Source organism: Lepus europaeus, chromosome X (genome assembly GCF_033115175.1).
Source record: "Lepus europaeus isolate LE1 chromosome X, mLepTim1.pri, whole genome shotgun sequence".
Classification (NCBI taxonomy): domain Eukaryota; kingdom Metazoa; phylum Chordata; class Mammalia; order Lagomorpha; family Leporidae; genus Lepus; species Lepus europaeus.
Window position 1 is genome coordinate 98,112,080 of NC_084850.1, and position 22,075 is coordinate 98,134,154.

At 42.0% G+C, this 22,075-nt stretch overlaps 1 protein-coding gene across 1 annotated transcript; it reads left to right on the plus strand.

The window, feature by feature from the left end:
- The first annotated feature begins 17,726 nt into the window (after window positions 1-17,726).
- On the plus strand, window positions 17,727-20,957 carry LOC133752790 (E3 ubiquitin-protein ligase TRIM41-like). Its single transcript, XM_062183105.1, is given in 2 exon segments — window positions 17,727-19,024; window positions 19,026-20,957. Coding segments are annotated over 2 exon segments (1,368 nt in total). The 3' UTR covers window positions 19,096-20,957.
- The last annotated feature ends 1,118 nt before the right edge of the window (window positions 20,958-22,075 follow it).

The following is a 22,075-nucleotide window of genomic DNA, read 5'->3' on the forward strand; positions in this document are numbered from 1 at the left end:
CCATAGTGGAATGCCAATTCCCATCCCAGCTGTCCTGTTTCCAGTTGTGCGCTCTCTCTCTCTCTCTCTCTCTCTTTTAAATATTTTATTTATTTATTTGACAGAGTTACAGACAGTGAGAGGGAGAAATAGAGAGAAAGTTCTTCCATCCTCTGGTTCACACCCAAATGGTTGCAATGGCCAGAACTGTGCTGATCTGAAGCCAGGAGCCAGGAGCTTCTTCCGGGTCTCTTATGTGGGTACAGGGTTACAAGCACTTGGGCCATCTTCCTCTGCTTTCCTAGGCCATAACAGAGAGCTTGATCAGAAGTGGAGTAGCCAGGACTCGAGCTGGCGCCCATACGGATGCCATCGCTGCAGGTGGAGGATTAACCTGCTGAGCTGCAGCACTGGTCACATGCTCTCTTCTTTTTTTTTTTATAATTTCTAAAAAAAAATTTGTTTAAATTATTTATTTGAAAGTCAGAGTTACACACAAAGGGAAGGAGGAGGTGGGGTGGGGATCTTCTCTCAGCTGGTTCACTCGCCAAATGGCTGCAATGGCCAGAACTGAGCTGTTATGAAGCTAGGATCCAGGTGCTTCCTCCTGGTCTTCCCACACAGTTGCAGGGGCCCAAGGACTTGGGCCATCCTCCACTGCTTTTCCAGGCCGTTGCAGAGAGCTGGATCGGAAGTGGAGCAACTGGGATTCAAACTTGTGCCCATATGGGATGCCAGCACTGCAGGCGGTGGCTTCACCTGCTACACCACAGCACCTGCCCCCTGTATTGTTTTCTAATGCACCTAGGAAAACAGTGGAAGATAGCCCAAGCTTGTAGACCCCTGCAACCCAAGTGAGAAACCTAGTTGAAGTTCTGGGTTCCTGGCTATTTTCTGGTACAGTCCTGACCAGATTTGGAGAATAATCCAGCAGATGGAGGGTCTTTTTCTGTCTTTGTCTCTCCTTATCTTTCTGTTCCTTTCTGCAAATAAAATAGATTTTTTAAATGAAGCCAATTGTAGGACAGTTTTTTGAACAGTTATTCTTCCTTCATTATCTTTCCTCCTTGATATAATATCAATGTATCACATCTGTGAGCAATTCTGCACTCTGTTTCAGTCTGGTGATGTTTTGCCATTACTGCACTGTCCCAATTATTGTACAATATGGTTAGTTTTGGTATCATGTAGTATGAGTTCTGTTTCATTTTCCTTTCTATATAATTGTGGGCATCAGCCATTTGAAGTAGGTTGAAGAGTCAATGGTCTCCTGATAAGTTGAGGTAATTTTGCTTTGAAAGCCAAAAGATAAATGTGTTTATAGCTGCAGAAGAATACATTCCCCTCAGCCTGGGGAATGACCCAATATATAAAGGATAGTAATTGTTCAGGACAGAGAAGTGATTGTTCCATGAGCACAGTACCTGAGAAGATGGCAGGCATGCAATCTGAAACAGAGATAAGGGTGCTCTTTCCAGTTTGGAACTTAGGTAGTGGAGGAATGGTAGAAAATGGCAAAGCAGGCCGCAGTGGCCATTGGAGGGTGAACCAATGGTAAAGGAAGACCTTTCTCTCTGTCTCTCTCTCACTGTCCACTCTGCCTGTCCAAAAAAAAAAAAAAAATGGCAAAGCAGGCACCAGGAAGACTGGATTTTGGAAGCTCTGCAAAGCCCCAGCCTCTGATAGTCTACACTATCCTCTCAGATTCCGTGAGATTAACATTTTTTTTGATTCCATGTATCAATGAGATGATGTGACACTTGTTTGTCTGAGCTTGGTTTATTTCAGTTAACACAGAGACCTCTAGCTCCGTCCATGCTTTTCAAGTAATAAAATTTTATCCTTTCATGGCTGAGTAATATTATGTTGTGTATAGGTACCTCATATTCTTTATTCATTGGTGAGTGGACACCCAGGTTGTTTCCATTTCTTGGCTATTATAAATAATGCTGCAACAAAAATGGAGGTGCAGATGTCTCTTAAACTGATTGTTTTCATTTCCCTTTGATATATACCCAGGAGCAGGATTGCTGGATCATATGTTGTTCTATTATGAGATTTTTGACGACTACATAAACTGTTTTCCACAATGGCTATACTGATTTACTTTCCCATCGAAGTTTACAAGTGTTGCCTTTTCTTCACATCTTTACCAGTACTTTTTGGCTTTTTCTCAATGGCTAGTCTGAGTGGAGTGAAGTGAGAGCTTTTTTGCAGCTTTGTCATGCATAGCCCTGATGATTAGTGATGGTCAACATTTTCCCAGATCCTGTTGTCCATTTCTATTTCTTCTTTAGGGAAATGTCTATACAGATGTACTGCTTGTTTTTTAATTGTATTATTTGCCTTTTTTTTGCTATTGAGTTTTCTGAGTCCTAACGCATTCTAGATATTAACCTCTTGCCAGATGTTTAGTTTGCAAATATTTTCTCCTGTTCTGCAGGCTGTTTTTCCCTCTGTTGTTTCCTTTGCTTACAGAAGCACTTTTCTTTCATGAAATCCTGTTTGTCTTCTTGTGCTTCCGTCTCCTCTGCTTTGGAGTCTGTTCCAAACAGCCATTACCTATTCTAATGTCCTGAACAGGCTCTATATTTTCTCCAGTAGTTTCAGTGTTTTATATCTCATATTCAGGTCTTTAATACATACTGAGTTGATTTTTTTACGTGCTGAGAAATAGTGCACTTCTTATATTCTTCTGTGTATTGACACCCAGTTTTCTCAGTAGCATTTCTTGATACTGTCTCTTCTCCAGTGCGTGTTGTCAGCACCTTTGTCAGAGATCAGATGACTATAGAAGTGTGGGCATACTTCTAGGCTTTCAGTTCTGTTCCACTGGTCTATGTGTCTGTACTTATGCCAATCCTATGCCTTTTTTTTTTTACAAATATAGATTTGTAGTATATTTTCCTATCAGGTAGCATAATGTTCTGTGCTTTGTTCTGTTTGCTCCAAATTGCTTTGGCTTTTGGAGACTTTTATTTTTCTCCATTCAAATTTTGATAGATTCTTTTCTAGTTCTGTGGAAAATATCCCTGGCATTTTTGTATGAATTGCATTGAATCTGTTTTATTGATCGTCTTTCAATATGTACACATTATAATTTTTCCTATTTTTTTGTGGTCTCTTCAATTTCCTTAATGAATAATTTGTGGTATTCATTGTAGGTGTCTTTCATCTTTCATATTTTTCTTAGATATGTTTTTTGAGCTTTTGCAGATGGGATTGTTCTCTTGATTTCCTTTTCCATGTAGTAGATTGTTGGTATATAACAGTGTAATTGTTTATTGTATGTTGCTTTTGTTGTCTACTGTTTTGCTGAAATGTTATTATTAGCATGAATAGGTTTTTGGTGGAGGCTTTGGGATTTTCTATAGATAAAATCATGGAACCTGCAAACTGTAACAGTTGGCTTTCTGCTTTCCAGGTTGGATGTTCTTTACTTGTTTTTCTTGCAAAATTACTCAGGCATTGATTCTAGTATTCTCTTGGCTACACGCGATAAAAGTGGGCCTCATTGTCTTTCACCATTCCATATGCTGTTAGCTATTGGCTTGTTATCTTTGGCCTATATCATGTTCAGGCATGTTGCTTCTACACAGAATTTGTTGAGAGCTTTTATGATGAAGAGATGATTGTATCATATGCTTTTTTTCTGCATTTATTAAGATGATTCTATGACTTTTGTCCTTCATTTTGTTGATGTGGTGTATGTCACCTACTGACTTGCATAAGTGGAATCATTTTCGAATCCCTGGGATGAATCCCACTTGGTCATAGCAAATAATCTTTCTAATGTGCTGTTGAATTCAACTTTCTAGTATTTTCTAGAGGATTTTGACAGCTGCATTCGCCAAAGATATTGGCCAGTAGCTTTCACTTTACTTTGCGTCCAAGTCTGGTTTGGTACCAGGGTAAGACTGGCCTCATAGAATAAGATTGGAAGAATTCCTTACCCCAGTGATTGGCACAATTTAAAAGGAATTGGTGTTAGTTCCCTTTAAATCTTTGATACCCTTCAGAAGCGAAGTCATTTTTTTCCTAGTCTTGTATTAAGTGAGAGACATTTTATCAATGAGTTAGTCTTGCTATTCAGTTTGGTCTGTTTTATATTATATATTTTAAATTATTAAATCTATTTAAGATGTCTATGTTAAGGAATTTTTCCATGTCTTATAAATTATCAATTTTTTGCCATATATGTGCTCAGAATAATCTCTAAGAATCAGTTGTAATGTGTCAGTTTTATGTCTGTTTTTATTTATTTGAGTTTTTCCTCTTCTTATTTTGTCTAGCTAAGGGCTTATCAACTTAGTGTCTTTTCAAAGAAGTATGTATTTGCAAAGGTTTGTTGGTTATTGATCACTAATTTTATTGCATTGTGGTCATAAAAGTAATCAATATGATTTCTCATTTTTTGAACTAGTTTGAACTTGATTTCTGACCTACCATATGATGTATCCTAGAGAATGTTCCACTGCTGTTGGGAAGACTGTGTATTCTTCAGCTGACAGAAGGAATGTTCTTTGTTCTTTAACTATTTATTATGAACAATTTGTGAAGGCTACTGTTTAATTTTGCTTCTGTGTTGGCTTTCTCTTTGGAGGATTGGTGCTTTGTTTTTAAGTTCCCTACTACATTGTAATTGAGTCTCTGTCTTGCCCTTGAGGTATATTAATCTTTGTTTCAAATAGTTGTTTATTCTGATACTGAGCAAATATAAATTTATGATTTTATTTCCCTTGGCTAAATTTTACCACTAATCACACTGTAATCATCCTCTTCTTCTCATATTTCTGCTTTTGACTTAAAATCTATTTTATCTAAGTATGGCTACTCTTGTTACCTTTAAGAATAAATTTGCATGCAATATCTCATTCCATTCTTTGAATATACAAGTGTCCTTGGCATTTTTTAAACTTTTATTTAATGAATATAAATTTCCAAAGTACAGCTTATGGATTACAATGGCTTCCCCCTCCCATAACTTCCCTCCCACCTGCAACCCTCCCCTTTCCCGCTCCCTCTCCCCTTCCCTTCACATCAAGATTCATTTTCAATCTCTTTATATACAGAAGATCAGTTTAGTATATATTAAGTAAAGATTTCAACAGTTTGCACCCACATAGAAACACAAAGTGAAACATACTGTTGGAGTACTAGTTATAGCATTAAATCACAATGGACAGCACAATAAGGACAGAGATCCCACATGAGGAGCAAGTGCACAGTGACTCCTGTTGTTGACCCAACAAATTGACACTCTAGTTTATGGCACCAGTAACCACCATAGGCTCCCGTCATGAGTTGCCAAGGCTATGGAAGCCTTCCGAGTTTGCCGACTCTGATCATATTTCGACAAGGTCATAGTCAAAGTGGAAGTTCTCTCCTCCCTTCAGAGAAAGGCACCTCCCTCTTTTTTTTTTTAAGGGAAAGGGCTTATTGGGGAACACCCAACAGACTGGAAAGCTGATTCCAGCCAAGGCTGGGAGAAAAGTCACTCATCTTTTGTAGGTAGAGGGGTTTGTCTGTAGAGAAATTTTGAACAATTATACAGCATTAAGTGGGGAAGAGGACCATCAGTACACACAGGTTGGGAGTAGAGCCATTGGTGGTAGAGTAGAGGTTATGATTACAAAGGAATGAGGCCCAAGTGCGCTAGACAGAGTCTAGACCAATGGACAGAGTCATTATTAGAGGAGCTAAGAAAGGTGCTGTCTAAGCTACAAGTAATTTTTCTGATTGAGAGGCAAATAGAACCTGACAGAAGGGGCTTGATAATAATCTGGTGGGCTTTAGGCCTTGTAAGTTAAGAGGCCCAGACCTATCTATCTCTTCACATGGGGTATATCCTAAAGGAGGTGTGAACCTCTTAGGGGAAGGCAATCTGTTGACTTTCATACTTGGCTGGCCTGGGAGGAGAGCTGGCCAGGTAAAGGCAGGGGGCATCTCAAACAAGAAATGTACAGTTCTGCCTGCAATGTTGCTGACCCTACTTGACCATCCCCTCAGCTTCAGTGGTCACTTTGGAAGTTGGGCTGAGTGAAGGGCTTTTCAGCTTAGAGCCAGTAAGATCTGTGGCTCTGACCTGGGCATCCTTCGACTCCAGGGCAGGTCCATTTCCAGTGATCCAACTCTTGGCAGAGCTGCCAGGGCTCTTCACAAGCTGACTTCTGCTGAAGCCCAGGCTTACCACATTGAAAGCCACTGCAGTGGACTGGCCTGTTGGGTCTCCTTGAGGGCAGATCACTGTACAGATCAGCCATTAATAGGTTTGCCACCCATTGCTTCTGATGCCCAGCTTTCTTTTCCTCCTGGTTTGTGTTAAAGTAGACCAGAGGATGCAAGTCAAGGGAGTGCCCAAGTCCCATCTCTAATCTTCGGTGGCCTGAACTACAAGTCTATAGTCACAGGCATGTTCTGTAGTAGTTTTTCTAAGGTAGACAATGCCCATGAGGAAAATTATATTCTCACTTAAAAACTTTCTTTCCTTTCGGTCTGAAAGTGAGTTTTTTTTCTACTTACTGTTTACTTTGCTGATGGCGAAGTAAATCTAGCTATGAAATTATAATTTAAGCACTTATTTTGGCTATACTATTACAGAAAAAATGTTAGTCATCTCTTTCATAGGGTCTAAAGATTAAATTGTGCGTCCTACAGATTCCTTCATAATAGAATTAGTTTCCTACCTTGAAGAGAATAGAGAAATGAAAGAAGAAGTTGGGCTTAGAATAGAGAAATGAGGGAGCAAGTCCTAGATAGCTTGCTGACAATAGCAATATCACATGAAAACTTAGCAAACCGTTTCAGCCACTAGATAACAACTTAAGGAAACATTTACCAGAAGGTCCAATGCCTTCAATAAATTTTAAGAATCATGTATTTGGAAACAACTCTTAAATACGTAACATAGTGTAGTTTGTTTAACCAGTAAACTTAAGCACAACCATCTAAAATGTTTTTAGTTTCTTTCTACCAACAAGTCTAAAACATGTGATACAGAGATTCAGGTCACACGAATTAAAATGTATCTTTGATTATTTTTTTTAACAGGCAGAGTGGACAGTGAGAGAGAGAGACAGAGGGAAAGGTCTTCCTTTTTGCCGTTGGTTCACCCTTCAATGGCTGCCGTGGCCGGCGCATTGTGCTTATCCGAAGCCAGGAGCCAGGTGCTTCTCCTTGTCTCCCATGCGGGTGCAGGGCCCAAGCACTTGGGCCATCCTCCACTGCCTTCCCGGGCCATAGCAGAGAGCTGGCCTGGAAGAGGGGCAAACGGGATGGAATCCTGTGCCCCAACCGGGACTAGAACCTGGGTGCCGGCGCCGCAATGCAGAGGATTAGCCTGTTGAGCCACGGCGCTGACCCTTTGATTAATTTTAGCAGCTTAAATTTATGGAAATCTTATCTATAAGCCAATTAAAATAAAACTCTTAATAATAATTTCCCATGTGGACATACAATATGTAGACACATATAACCTAACATAATAGACCAATATAGCAAGTTTAATAATAGTTTTTAAAGTTTTTAAACTCTTTTTGTAGATTGCCAATTGATTTGAATTGCTTTTTGTTTTTAGTAACCTCAGTTAACCATACTTTCTCTCAGTTGGTACTGGTAATACATTATTGGCTTCACCTGTTCACACAGCCATCCCAAAGTACTGAATACCATAGAAGTGGCTGGAAAAAGTGCATAGGAACCATACGAGGACAGCTAAACACAGAACCAACAACGCTTTAGTTTTATGAGCAGCAAATCATATATAACTGTGGATGACAAAAGACTTTAAGTCGCCATGTATAAAATTATAAATTCATCAGCCAACAAGAGGCACTTGCTTACTTCACAGTATTTTTGAAAGCACCTGTAGGATTTTACAAGTATTTAACCCTTTAGGCCTCTGGGGCTTTCTCATTAAGATAACTATCATGTCTAGTAACACAATTAGGATAACATTTTAAATAAGGTAACACAAATTTTTGCTTGAGCTTTTTTCATTTCTGTTGGCATGATATATCTTTTTCCAGCCTTTCACTTTCAGTCTGTATGCATCATTGTTGGAAAGATGAGTTTCTTGTAAGCAGCAAAAAGATGGGTTTTGTTCCTTAACCCATTCATCCAATCTATGTCTTTTAACTGGACAGTTCAGGCCATTAATGTTCAATGTGACTATTGAGAAGGAGTAACTTTGCCCTGCCATTTGCCAAAGATATTTTCTAATATATACTTTGAGCTTCCTGTGATCTTTTGCTGTGAGGTTTCCTTCCTTTACCTTCTTTCATATTGATGACCGTGTTTCTGTGTTTCTGTGTGTAACACACGTTTTGCAGGGCTCAACGAGTGGTGACAAATTCTTTCCATTTCTGTTTGCTATGAAAGGTCTTAATTTCACCTTCATTCACAAATGAGAGCTTTGCAGCATATAATATTCTGGGCTGGCAGTTTTTCTCTCTTAGTACCTGGGCTATGTCTCACCATTCCCTTCTAGCTTGTAGGGTTTCTGCTGAGAAGTCAGCTGTGAGTCTAATTGGAGATCCTCTGAGAGTAATCTGACGTTTCTCTCTTGCACATTTTAGAATCTTTTCTTTATGTTTCACTGTGGTGAGTTTGATTACTATGTGTCATGGTGAGGATCTCTTTTGGTCATGTTTACTGGGGGTTCTACGAGCTTCCTGTACTAAGATGCCTCTGTCCTTCTCCAAACCCGGGAACTTCTCTGCAAGTAACTCACTAAAAGGGCCTTCTAATCCTTTCTCCCTCTCCGTGCCTTCAGGAACTGCTAGAACCCGAATGTTGGGTTTTTTAATAGTATCCTGAAGATTCCTGACAATATTTTTTAGATTTCTAATTTCCTCTTCTTTTATTTGGTTTGACTCTATACTTTCCTGTTCTCTGTCTTCTAAGTCCGATATTCTCTCTTCTGTCTCAGTGACTCTGTTTTTAAGACTCTCTAATGTGTTTGTCATTTGATCTATTGAGTTCTTCAGTACATTTTGATTTCTCTTCACTATCACACTTTCCTGTTCTACTAGTTTCTGCGTTTCATTTTGATTCCTCCTTAAGATTTCATTTTCTCGAAGGAGATTTTCTATCCTGTCCAATAGGGAATTCCATAGCTCAAGCATTTGATTTTGAATACTTCTAATTGTTCTTATCACAAATTTTTTGAAATCCGTATCTTGCATTTCTTCCATCTCATCATCTTCTTAATCTTGGCTTGGGGTGTCTTGTTCATTTGGGGGTGTCATAATGTCATCGTTTTTCTTGTTTTCTCGGTTTTTGCGTTTGTTTCTTGGCATTGTAGAGATACTGTTTGGATTCTCCTTCCCTCGCTGTGGTGTTTTTTCTTGTTATACTATGACTGTATTAAGTGGACTGTCTGCTTTTGATGGAGCCTTAGAGGCTTGAAATGGGTGTGGCCTGAGAGTTCTGTTTGATTCCTCAGGGTTAAGGGTGTGCTAATGTTGACACTCCCCAGTTAGGTGTCTTAAATCTCTCTTTCTTTATTTGATTCAGAAGGGAAGTAATTCTGCACAGCTGAGCGGAATTGGAGGTAGTTAGGTGAATGATATACCTACGGAGCCAGTGATTGGAAGCTCTTTCCCAAGGGCCACACAGGGAATCTGTGCTGCCCTCAGTGTGGGCTCAAATTCTCCTGCAGTCTCCCACTGGGTTGCCAAGGTTACCGAATTGTAGCGTCTCTGGAGAGTACTCACGTGAATTCCGGGAATTCTCTCCCCCACCTTCTCTTTTTTCACAGTCTCAGTTCATTAGCACCACACATTCACTTGGTCTTAATCTCCTGTTATTTCACCCCCTCCAGTGTCAGGTTTTTCTGCTTGGCTGAGGGCCGGTGCAGGCCTGACTGAGGTCAGGTGTCTCGGATTATTGAGGTTCAGCTCACCTCACGTTTCAGCCCTGGTGTGTTGATTCCGCAGCTGGTGTCCCGAATTGTGGGCTCCCATGCTCTCCTTGCATGTCCACTGTGAATCACTAGTTCTGGAAGAGTTTCCTCTGCTGTTTCTTCCCCTACTCTTCCTTGAACCTGCAGTATCTCCACTTTTATTATACTGCCTCTTCTCGGACTATCAGTATGCTCCCTCCTATTCCGCCATCTTGCCGCTCTCTACAAGTGTCCTTGGAAATGCAATGAGTTTCTTGTAATTACCATATAGTGATATCTTGGTTTTTGTTTTAACCCATTCATTCAATGGCTTTTAATTGGGACATTCTGTACATTTAATTTTAAGATAAATACTGATGGGAAAACTCTTAGAGCTACCTTTTTGACAGTCATTTTTAAGCTTAATATATTGCCTTCCTTTCTACAATGCTGGTGTTATTTGTGGATGAGTATTTTTCTCTAGTAGTGTGTTGATGGCTTGTTTATTATTTTGGTAAGTCTGTTTTATTTTCCTTTGTAGTTATCACAAGACTTGTAAGTTATTTTTCATCATCAATAGCTATTTTCAAATGATATAAACACTACATTGATAATAAAGATAGGAAGCAAAACATAAACTAACTAAATAAATAATGCTATTAAGAAACTGAACACTTGCTCTGCATTATTCACTTCATTTTTAATTTTATTACCTATTTTATTTCTTCATTCCATACCTACTAATATGTTAAAATATTTATTTTTATTCTTTGATTTCAAATCTTCATATTAGAGTTATGTTTACGCACAATATTTGCTGTGTTAGAAAATTTCGAATTTATAGCTACACTTACCAATGAGTTTTCTAGATTCTATTATTTTCTTCTTCATCATTTGTGTTTTTTTTTGTTCAATTTGAAGAACTCTTTACCTTTAGCAGTCCTTATAAGGCAGGTCTGTTGGTGATAAATTCTCTTAGCTTTTATTTTTCTGCAATGTGTTTATCTTTCTTTCATATCTAAATGATGGCTTTGTTATGTACAATGTTTCTAGTTAGCAATTTTCTCCTTGAGAAATAAAATATCTCATCCCAATTTCTCATGGCATTCAGGCTTTTTGCCAAGAAGTGTTCTGTCAGTTGCACTGGTCCATCTTTATTTGTTATTTGCTTCTTTTTCCCTTGTATTCATAAGAATTCTCTTGCTGCTGGCGTTGTGGTGCAGTGCTGTTTCAAGTACTGGCAGCTCCATTTTTCATCCAGGTGCCTGCTTATGCACCTGGGAAAGCATCAGAATATGGTTCAAGTAATTGGGCCTATGAACCCATGTGGGAGATCTGGATGGATTTGCAGGCTCCTAGCTTCAGCCTAGCCCAGCCCCTGCCATTTTGCCCATTTTGAGAGTGAACCAGCAAATGGATAATCTGTCTCTCTGTCTTTTCCTCCCTCTCTGTACCTGAGACTTTCAAATAAAAATTCTCTATCATTTACCTTGGAGAGCTTGATTATAATTGTCTTGCAGTACATTCCGTTGAGTTGAAACTGGTGATGTTTGGCCATTCTGTACTGGAGGGTTTTATGTTTCACTTTATTTAAAGTTTTCTATGATTATCTCTTTGCCTGTTATTTCTACTCTTTGGCATTCTGAAGTCTTTCATGAACTTCAATACTTCATATGTTTTATCTTTTAATGCTGTCCCAAACTGCCTGTAAGCTCTCTTTGTTACTCCTGGGTATATTCTTTTTTCTCCTCCACATATGTATTCTCAAAAAACTTGTCTTGAAGCAAATTGGTTTCTTTGTTTCATTTATTATTCTATTTCTAAGGATTTCATTTATATTTATTTGAAAGGCAGAGTGACTGGGGTAGGAAGTCAGGGAGAGATGAGGTAGATGTTGAAAGACGTTAGAGGTAGAGGTAGAGGTAGAGGTAGAGGTAGAGGCAGAGGCAGAGGCAGAGGCAGAGGCAGAGGTCCAGGTCCAGGTCCAGGTCCAGGTCCAGGTAGAGAGACCCATCTGCTGTTTCAGTCCGCATATATCACGACAGCAAGGACTGGCCCAGGCTGAAGCTTGGAGCCTATTACACCATGCAAGGCTCCCACGTGGGTGGCAGGGACACAAGTGCTGGTACAATCATTCACAGCAGGGCAGCCAAGACTCAAACCGAGGTCCATTATGGAATCCCACTGTCACAGGCGGTGGCTTAACCTGATGTGCCACAATGTTGGCCCCACCTAGTACATTTTTCAGCACATGAATTTGTTTCGTTTTTCAAGTTATTTCCATCTCTGTTGATGTAGTAAATATTTTTTCTGTGTTGTTTTGAAGTTCATTGAGTTTCAATAAAATAGCTATTCCAAATCCTGAATTCAAAAATTTGCAGATCTCAATTGCTACCTTCCTTGATTCTGGTACTTCATTTTGTTCTTTTTTTTTTTTTTTGACAGGCAGAGTGGATAGTGAGAGAGAGACAGAGAGAAAGGTCTCCTTTTTGCCGTTGGTTCACCCTCCAATGGCTGCCGCGGCTGGCGCGCTGCGGCTGGCGCACTGCGCTAATCCGATGGCAGGAGCCAGGTGCTTATCCTGGTCTCCCATGGGGTGCAGGGCCCAAGCACTTGGGCCATCCTCCATTGGACTCCCTGGCCACAGCAGAGAGCTGGCCTGGAAAAGGGGGAACCGGGACAGAATCCGGCGCCCCGACCGGGACTAGAACCTGGTGTGCCGGCGCCGCAAGGCGGAGGATTAGCCTAGTGAGCCGTGGCGCTGGCCTCATTTTGTTCTTTTTTAAAAAAGGTTTATTTATTTATTTGAAAGATAGAACTACAGAGAGGCAAAGGCAGAGCTGGTTCAGTCCTCAAATGGCTGACTTGGTGGCGCTGGCCCGATCCCAAGCCAGGAGCCAGGAGCTTCTTCTGGGTCTCCCACATGTGTGCAGGGGTCCAAGCTCTTGAGCTATCCTCTGCTGTTTTCTCAGGCGATAGCCGAGATCTGGATCAAACGTGGAGTAGCCGGGCGTTGAACTGAGTTGAACTGGTGCCCATATGGGACACTGGCACTGTAGATGGTGGCTTTTCCCACTACGCCACAATGCCAGACCCTCATTTTGTTCTTTAGGTAAGGTCATCGTTCCTAAGAGTTCTTGATACTGGTTGGCACATGACATCATTTGCACATGGCAGGATTAGGTGTTTTTCCCACTCTTAATATTCTGCCATTATTTCTGTCTGATCTTCCAGAAATTCTATGTGTTGTTTTTATTTTCTCTGATCCTGTGCACTCTCCTGCTATTTCAGTTGAGTTGGCCCCTATGTCATATTTGCCACATGTTTCATGTGAGTTTTCTGCCACTTTTCCAGACCTAGATGATTCCCCAAGCTCAAATGTGCTAAATCCTGGTTGGTGCATTGTTCATAATGAACTAGGGAAATGTCTGAGAAGGGGTAGTCTGTCCATCCACATCCCTTCCTGGAACTGGATTGACCCAGATGCATGGTCCTTTAGTCACCCATTCCATAATATAAATGCTAGTTTATATCCAGAGCCCACAGACCCCTGAGACTAGTGCAGCACGTGGCTAGGAATACAACCTACCCTCCTGTGGTCTGTCTGGTGACAAAGCAGACACACAGACTGAGGTGCTACCCAGTAGCCTTAGGTGATAATAACTGGCATACAGTTTGATCAACGGTGGCCAAAGGACATCTCCTAACACTACAGCCAAAAAGGAATATGATTCAAATAAATAAATAGAGGAAGAGAGGGAGAGGGAAAGGGGAGAGGGAGGAAGGGAGGGAGGGAGGGAGATTGATTCTTCAGCAAGGTAGCCACCCTGGCAAGGAAGCAATAGATCTCAGAGGAGCATTTATTCAGCATCACTCAAATATTTGTGGAAACTCTCTCTCTCTCTCTCTCTTTCTCTGATAGGCAGAGTTAGACAGTGAGAGAGAGAGAGAGAGAGCTCTTCCTTCCGTTGGTTCACCCCCCAAATGGCTGCTACAGTTGGCGCGCTGCGGCCGACGTGCCACGCTGCCCCGATCCAAAACCAGGAGCCAAGTGCTTCCTCCTGGTCTTCCATGTGGGTGCAGGGCCCAAGCACTTGGGCAATCGTCCACTGCCTTCCCAGGCCACAGCAGAGAGCTGGACTGGAAGAGGAGCAACTGGGACAGAATCTGGCACCCCAACTGGGACTAGAACCTGGGGTGCTGGTGCCACAGGTGGAGGATTAACCTAGTGAGCCGTGGCGCCGCCCATGGAAACTCTCTTAATGAGTATCAGTTATTCTCAGATTAGCTGGCAGTATGACAATGAACTGGGGAGCAATGGAATGTCAGTTAATGAACAAATAAATCCATATTCTATGTAATAACAAAATAATCTAGATTCTAAACTATAAAGTAGCCACTTTAGTATTTAAAAGATTTTATTATTTATTTATTTGAGGAGGAAAATTACAGAGAGAGGGAGAGACAGAAAGAAAATCTTCCATCTGCTGTTTCACTCCCCAAATGGCCACAATGGCCAGAGCTGGGCAGATGTAAAGCAAGGAGATCCAAGATTTTTCTAGGACTCCTATGGGGATGCAGGGGTCCAAGCACGTGGGCCATCTTCCGCTGATTTCTCATGCCATAAGCAGAGAGCTGAATTGGAAGAGTAGTAACCAGGACAGAAATCAACCCATAAAGTACCTACTTGAAACAAATAATCAGGTCATGCTTCTTTTAGAAATTAAGAATGGAGCAGAACCCCTAAAATTGAGAAGGAGATTGCTATATCATGGCAAAATGGAAGAAAGAAATGAAAAAGAGAGGGTATCATGAGAAGGAATACTGATTAAACTTCTTAAAGAAAGAGAGGAATTAGCAAAGCATATAATGAGATGTATATTCTAAGTATTGTTTTCACAAATACAAAACTCAAAAATTAACATGAAAGGAGAGAACGGGGACAGCATAAAGGAAATAGGGAGGAAGCCCGAGGGAGGAGTGTAGGTTTTGCAATGTAGTGAATAGCTGAATGAAAGCATCTAGAGATGCAGTATGAAGAAACTAAGTGTGATCCTTGGATTAGGAAATGTGAGCGCCATTGGTATTTTTGTTCGTTTCTTTTTACAATTCATTGTAACTTAATTATATATAATTAGTATATATATAAATTTTATTATGCTTTACATTATTGTATTTTTTTGCTTAAATTCTTAATTTACTTTTAGAATTTCATGTCTCACAGGAGATAATATGTGTAATTGCCACTGTTGACTTTTTCCAATGGATTTCAGTTCAAATATTTCTATTAATTTTTACAAACTATTTGACTTTTTAAATTTTTGATCAACAAGCTAAACTTTTTATGGGGTACAGAGAAATATTTCAACACATGCCACAGTATATACTAATCAAACCAGGCAATGAGCTATGTTTTAATTTTTTGTTGTATTTGGAGTTGACTGTCTTCTCACTTGCAGGAATTACATGGAATTTAGTACAACATTGGGAACTATAGATTCCCCATAGTACTGCGGAACAGAATTTGTTTCTTCTATCAGAATGTAATTGGTACCCATTTTTGACACTACCTCTACACCCTGATGCTTCCCAGTCCCTAGTAATAATTATTCCAGGTTCATATAAAAAATTTTGTAGCTTCCACAAATGAGAGAATACAGGCAGTGTTTCTCTTAACTGATTTGGCTTATTTCGGTGAACCTAGTGATCTCCAGTTCCATCCATTTTGCTGTGAATAGTGGCATTTTATCATTTAGCCTAATAATATCCATTTTGTGTGTGTGTCTGTGTGTGTTTGAGTAAAATTTTCTTTATCCATTCATCCATTAATTGGGAGTTAAGGTGACTCCATATCTTAGCTATTGTGAACAGTGCCACAATGAACACAGGGGTGTAGGTATTACTCTGACATGCTGATTCATTTCCCTCAGATGTATACCCAGGAATGAGATAGCAAGGCCACATGATAGATTTACTTTTGATTGTTGAGTAACACCCATATTGTGCTCCAGAGTGCGTAATTTGCATTCCCCTGAATAGTGTGTAAGATTCCCTTGTCATCACGTCCTCACCAGCATTGGTTATTTTTGTGATTTTGATAATAGCAAATATACCTGAAGTCAGATAGCACACATATCCTCGATTTGCATTTCCATGAAGACTAATGATATGGAGCACTTTTCATGTAATTTCTAGCCTTCACAATTTTTTCTTTTTTTAAGGTTTTCAAAACAACATTTATTTTTAAAATGTTAGTGAAGGAATTGTAGGAAACTAAAAAACACAAGAAGCTAGGAAAAACTTAAAAGACATTTAGTTCAACATTCCCTTCTAGGTATTGTGTGTGCACACACAACATCCACTTCATTGTGACTTAGATTATACACAATGTTTGCATCGTGGTTTTCACACTTCATGAAAATTTGATTCAGAATCCCAAAGCTGTATGAGTATTTTGATAACCAAGAATACACAACATCGACTCAATCTGTTAGGAAAAAAGGTACCTCTGACCTTCAGGAAGACAAAATTTTTGTGAAAGGCAAAAATGGCAGCAGGTCTCTAAACAAACTTCGGCTGAGTTATGATTAACACTGCTTTCCCCTAGTGCCAGGTTTAAAGGGACACACACAGCAGTGGTGCATTCTAATTATTGTGTTTCTGGGAGAATTCATGATCAGTTTGATAACATGGAGATATTAGCAAGTAGGGATATTTCCATTGCATCACTTTACGTACTCCTATAGCACAGTCAAAAGCACACACATCGAAGCTGTCTGCAAAGCACAGATATGAACACACTTGCATGCCTCTCGTTATACACTTCTTTCTGCCTCTGTGCTGCCAACCTGGGGAGTAGTTCTGACATACACTGCTCAGAGGTGACTTAATTCCAGGTTCAAGTTGGCCACTTCCACCTGTGTGTAGTCTGTGTGCTTGCAATCTGTGCCAGGCTTGCAGGATGCAGCTCAGCTCGTGAGGCCATAGCACCGAGAGCAGACGGACACAAAAAGCTCCCACCATACCCCACAGCTCCTACTCAGCGGCGGGGGATGGGGAGATGGTTCTGGTCCATCAGCTTCCCCAGCCCTACCATAGCCCAGAGACCTGGGTCTCCACCTTCTAGCCTTCCCGCTCTGTTCCCTAGCATCTGTAGAGCGTCTCCACACTTTACCTGTTGCCATGGGAGCAACAGGAAAAATTGTGGGGGGGGGGGGGAGGCAAAGCCAGACAGGGAAGGAACTCTGGTGGGGCTCACACACCAGAATTGTGGAGGAGGAGACCGGAAGTGAAGGAGTGGGGATTGGTGATGAGGCAGGACTCACGCACCAGAAGTGTGGGGGAGGAGGCCGGAAGAGAAGGGGCGGGGATTGGTGAGGAGGCAGGGCTCACGCACCAGAAGTGTGGGGAAGGAGGCTGGAAGTAAAGGGGCAGAGATTGGTGATGAGGCAGGGCTCATGCACCAGAAGTGTGGGGGAGGAGGCCGGAAATGAAGGGGCGGGGATTGGTGAGGAGGCAGGGCTCACACACCGGAAGTGTGGGGGAGGAGGCCGGAAGCGAACTGTTCGGGATTGGTGAGGAGGCCAGAACACCGACGTTGAAGGCGGATTTTCACTCAGGGCTACCCGGGGGACTTTGGTGCAGGCACTCGGCTGTTTTATCCAGCTGAGACTCGGTCGTCGTCAGCGAGCTGAGAACTCTGCCTGAAGGTGTGAGTTTTCAGGAGGACAGTTCGCGGGCTGTGCTTGGGACGAGGGGTGGAGAGGCAGGGCTGGCGGTGGGCCTGGCCGCCAGGGCTTCTGCCTTCCTGCCGCCCCTCTGCCCTCTGCCACCTCAGGACTAACCTGTCTGACGGGGCGGGAAGATGGATACCGCTGCCAAGATTCCTAACCCTGTGAAGACCCTACAGGAGGAGGCAGTGTGCGCCATCTGCCTCGATTACTTCACAGACCCCGTGTCCATCCGCTGTGGGCACAACTTCTGCCGAGTGTGTATAACTCAGTTGTGGTTCAGGCAGCAGGATGAGGACAGAGAGGAGTTAGAATGGGAAGAGGAGGAGGAGGAAGACATTGAGGAGGCTGTGGGGGCCAGTGTCGGATTGGAAACGCCCGTTGTGGACGATGACTTGGAGCGTGACATGGAGGAGGAGTTTGAGGGGCCCGTTGGAAACAGGGAGTCCAACTGGGATTCCGTGTGGGGGGAGGAGGAGGAGGAGGAGGAGGAAGAGGAAGAGCAGGATGTAGTGGACATGCAGGAGGAGCACCTCAGTTGGGAGGATGAGGAGGAAGTTCTGGCAGAGGGTGAGGAAGAGGAGCTGGACCACGCCACCCCACTGTCTCCTCCTCCAGAGCCTCAGAGGTGCTTCACTTGCCCCCAGTGCCGAAAGAGTTTCCATCGGTGGAGCTTCCGCCCCAACCTGCAGCTGGCCAACATGGTGCAGGTGATTCGGCAGATGCACCCAAACCCTGCCCAAGGGAGCCATGTAAATGAGCAGGCCATGTGTCCCAAACACCAAGAAGCCCTGAAGCTCTTCTGCCAGGTAGACGAAGAGGCCATCTGTGTGGTTTGCCGTGAATCTCGGAGGCACAAACAGCACAGTGTGGTGCCGGTGGAGGAGGTGGTGCAGGGGTACAAGGCCAAGTTGCAGGGGCATCTGGAACCCCTAAGGAAGCACCTGGGGGAGCTCCAGGACATGAAAGCTGAGGAGGAGAGGCGGTTGGCAGAGCTAAACAGCCAGATGGATTTAGAGCTGGCAGGTGCAGCCTCTGAGTTTGGGCAGCTGACCGAGTTTTTGGAGGAAGAGCAGGCACATCTGCAGTGGCTCATCCAAGAGATGTACAAAGCAAAGATGGGAAGAGCTAGAGCCAACGTCAACCACTTCTCAGAGCAGTTTACCAAACTGAGTGGCCTGCTGGCTGAGGTCCAGGAGCGGAGCCAGCAGGGAGGCCTACTGCTTCTCCAGGAGACTCTCAAAAAGTGTCAAGAGGTATTGCAGCAGCCCCCAAATATCTTCCCCCCTGAAATGTCCCAACCCCTTGGTGATGACTTCAGGACAGACGCCATCGTGAGGAAAATGAGCCGAGTGTTCTGTAAGGATACAAGAGTGGACCTGAAGCCAGATCCTGATGCAGCTCCTCTGGCTCCGAATCTGTCCACCGATTCCTGTGATCCACCTGGTGGAGAGGCGGCGGGAGGTTTTTGACCATCCCTACACATTCTCAGCCCTCAGCTGACTGTTGTGGCCAGGGGGCCAGAACATATGCTGTGAATGGCACTATTGGTAGGTAAATATGGTCAGTGGAGTGTTTATACTGTCGGCAGTGCTCATGAATAGACACATCCTAAGTAAAAGATGGACTTGGAGAGGAGCTTTGTGGACACTGTGGATGCGTACTTCTCACATCATCATCCAAGCTAACGGCTTCAGTTGCCCAAGCAGCACCTGCTACAGCAGCTAGTGTTGTGTGAGGATACCGCTGATAACCATTACGGGGCACAGAGCTCAAAAGAGCAGACACTGCTGAGACCAGGTGAGAAACCACAGCACGTTGGAATGTACCTGAACTGAGAGTCTGAGTGTGTGGGCTTCTACAACGCACTCCTCATCTGACCTCCTAGCAAGGGTGTCTTCCATTCTTCCACATGCTCTCCAAAGTCACCTGCTCCAAGCTGTGCCCCTGATCAGTCACTCATCTGCCAGTGCCACTTATGTCATCTCTGCATGGATAGGTGGTGATGGAGGATGTTTCATAACTTTATATTCTCAAGGCTCCTCCCACCATGTTACTGCCTTCCTTCTGACTCCTTCTTGAACCCAGGCCCCTGCTTCACTCTCTAGGAGCTGCAAGTACACTTCTGGCCTCCATTTCAGCCTTCTCACCTACTGTGTCTGTCCACTATGGGATCCCTGATAATGACATCAGCTGTCTGTTTTTCCCAGTCTGTCTAGCCCAGTCGAGGCCTGGGGTCTGAGTTTGAGTAGGGGATGAGAGCAGACTAATTTCTTACCTTAACATCATTTTTCCCCAACCCCTGTTCAACTTTATGTGAATCCTGAGGCTCCCGGGTTTCTGCTACCATTGCAGCATCATGATTCCAACTCCAGTTTCTGGTGCAAATTTTACTAAATGATGTGGAATCTGTTTTGAGGGAGCAAGATGGGTGAAAGGATAGAGCTGGGTAAAAAAAAAAATCCTGCTTTCCTCTGGAAACTTTACGGATTCTATACTTTCCTTAAATCCCCAATTTCTTCCTGCATAGACCAAACAGAGCTTAGCTTCAGTGGCACATCTGGCATAACCCAGCAAGTTGTCTTCTCCCCCTTCCTTTTCCCAGCACTGTTAATTTGGGAAGAAAGGTCATCCCATCCTACCCCTCCAGGTCTCACTGCCAAACTCTTCTCTTCTGTTCATGTAGTTGCTTTTATCAGTTTCCAGCCTGTCTCTCTCTGCCTTTTAGTTCCTTCCATTTGGTCAGCCCTGTCCCTTAGAAATGCATGTAACATGTAGGTATTGAGTTGCCTGAAATTTTGTAACACCACACTGGTAATATACCTTTGCAATTACATCTGTCCAACCTCTTTTAATCCAAGGAACAACTACTGCTTGCCAAAGTTGCTTAAAATTTTCACAGAATGTTTCCTATCACTTTGTGTACATTATTTACAAAAATATTATACTATCCTAATCTTTCTTAAAACACACTAAGCGTTGGGTGCCTTCATTGTTGTGCATTGAGTTTAGCTGCCTTTTACAGGGCCAGCATCCCATATGAACACAAGTTTGAGTATTGGATGCTCTCCTTCTGAACCAGCTCCCTAATAAAATGATTCAAGATCAAATGGACATATTTAGAAGATATCTCAGGCTATAACCATTGTTACCTTTGCTCCTGGGAAAGCGCAGAAACTTTCCCAGGTCTTTGGGCCTCTGCACTCATGTAGGAGACCGAGATGAGTACCAGGCTCCTGGCTTTGTCCTGGCCCAGCCCTGCCCGTTGTGACCACCTGAGGAGTAAAGAACAGATAGAAGATCTCTCTGTGTCTCTCCCTTTGTCTTTGTACCTCTGTCTTATAAATAAATAAATAAATCTATAAATACACCAGACACTTGTATATATCTAGGAAGATTAGACATATACAATTGGTCTTCAAAAAGGTCATGGAAACTGGAGTTGAAAGATAAGTTATTTTGGTGCAAAAAGCCTGAAACCCATGTAGTTTTCCATAGCATACATATTTCATAAAAAGTGTATGGGTTTCAAATTTTTTCTATCAAAGCAGACTTATCTTTTAGTTCCACTTTCCATGAACTTTTTGAAGTACCTCATATAAGAAATTGTCCTCTGAGTACACAATATTGTGGAATACAATTTGCCCATGTAACAATGGTTATAACCTGAAGTATCTTTTAAATATGGCCATTTGATTTTGAACTATTCACTCTCTACTTCCTGACCTTGTAAATGTTAAATGTACACTGTTGATTCTGGAGACATGTAAACACTAATCAGATCCAAATATAGAAAATTTCTGTCTTTTGAAATACTTTTCTTGGCACTAGTACAGTTCATCCCCTTTCCTCATCCAAATCCCTAGGAACCACTAATACACTTTCTGTTTATAAATTTGTATTCCCCAAATAACTCTTACATTAGACAGTAAAGTGTTTGGTTCTTTATGTTTGGTTTCTTTCACTTAGCATATCAGTTTTGTGTGCTGTACAAGCATTGGTAATTTGTTGCTTTTCATTATTGGGCTGTGTTGCTTTACATGAATATACTTTAGTTTGTTTATCCTTTAGCAGCTGTTAAACGATTTGGTTATATTCAACTTTGCCTGTTACAAAGGAAGTGACTATGAACATTTCAGTAGAAGTCTTCATGGATGCATAAGTTCTTATTTCTCTTGAAAGTCTCTAGAATTCTATAGGAGTAAGACTACTGAGTCATATTGTAAATGTATCTTTCCAGGAAAAGGTGTGTAACTTTTAATGAAAAGTCAATATACAATGTTGCAATCTCAGAACCAATATGTGAAGGTTCCAGACCCAATCTGCAAATATTTTGTTCCAGTAAATGTACTTTCTGTTCATCCGCCTACTATCTTTTAAAGAGGAACACTTTTTGATTTAGTAAACTTAATTTGTGAATTTTCCAATTCATAGTTTCTGATTTTTGTATCCTAAGAAATGTTTATGTAAACCAGTGCTGTAG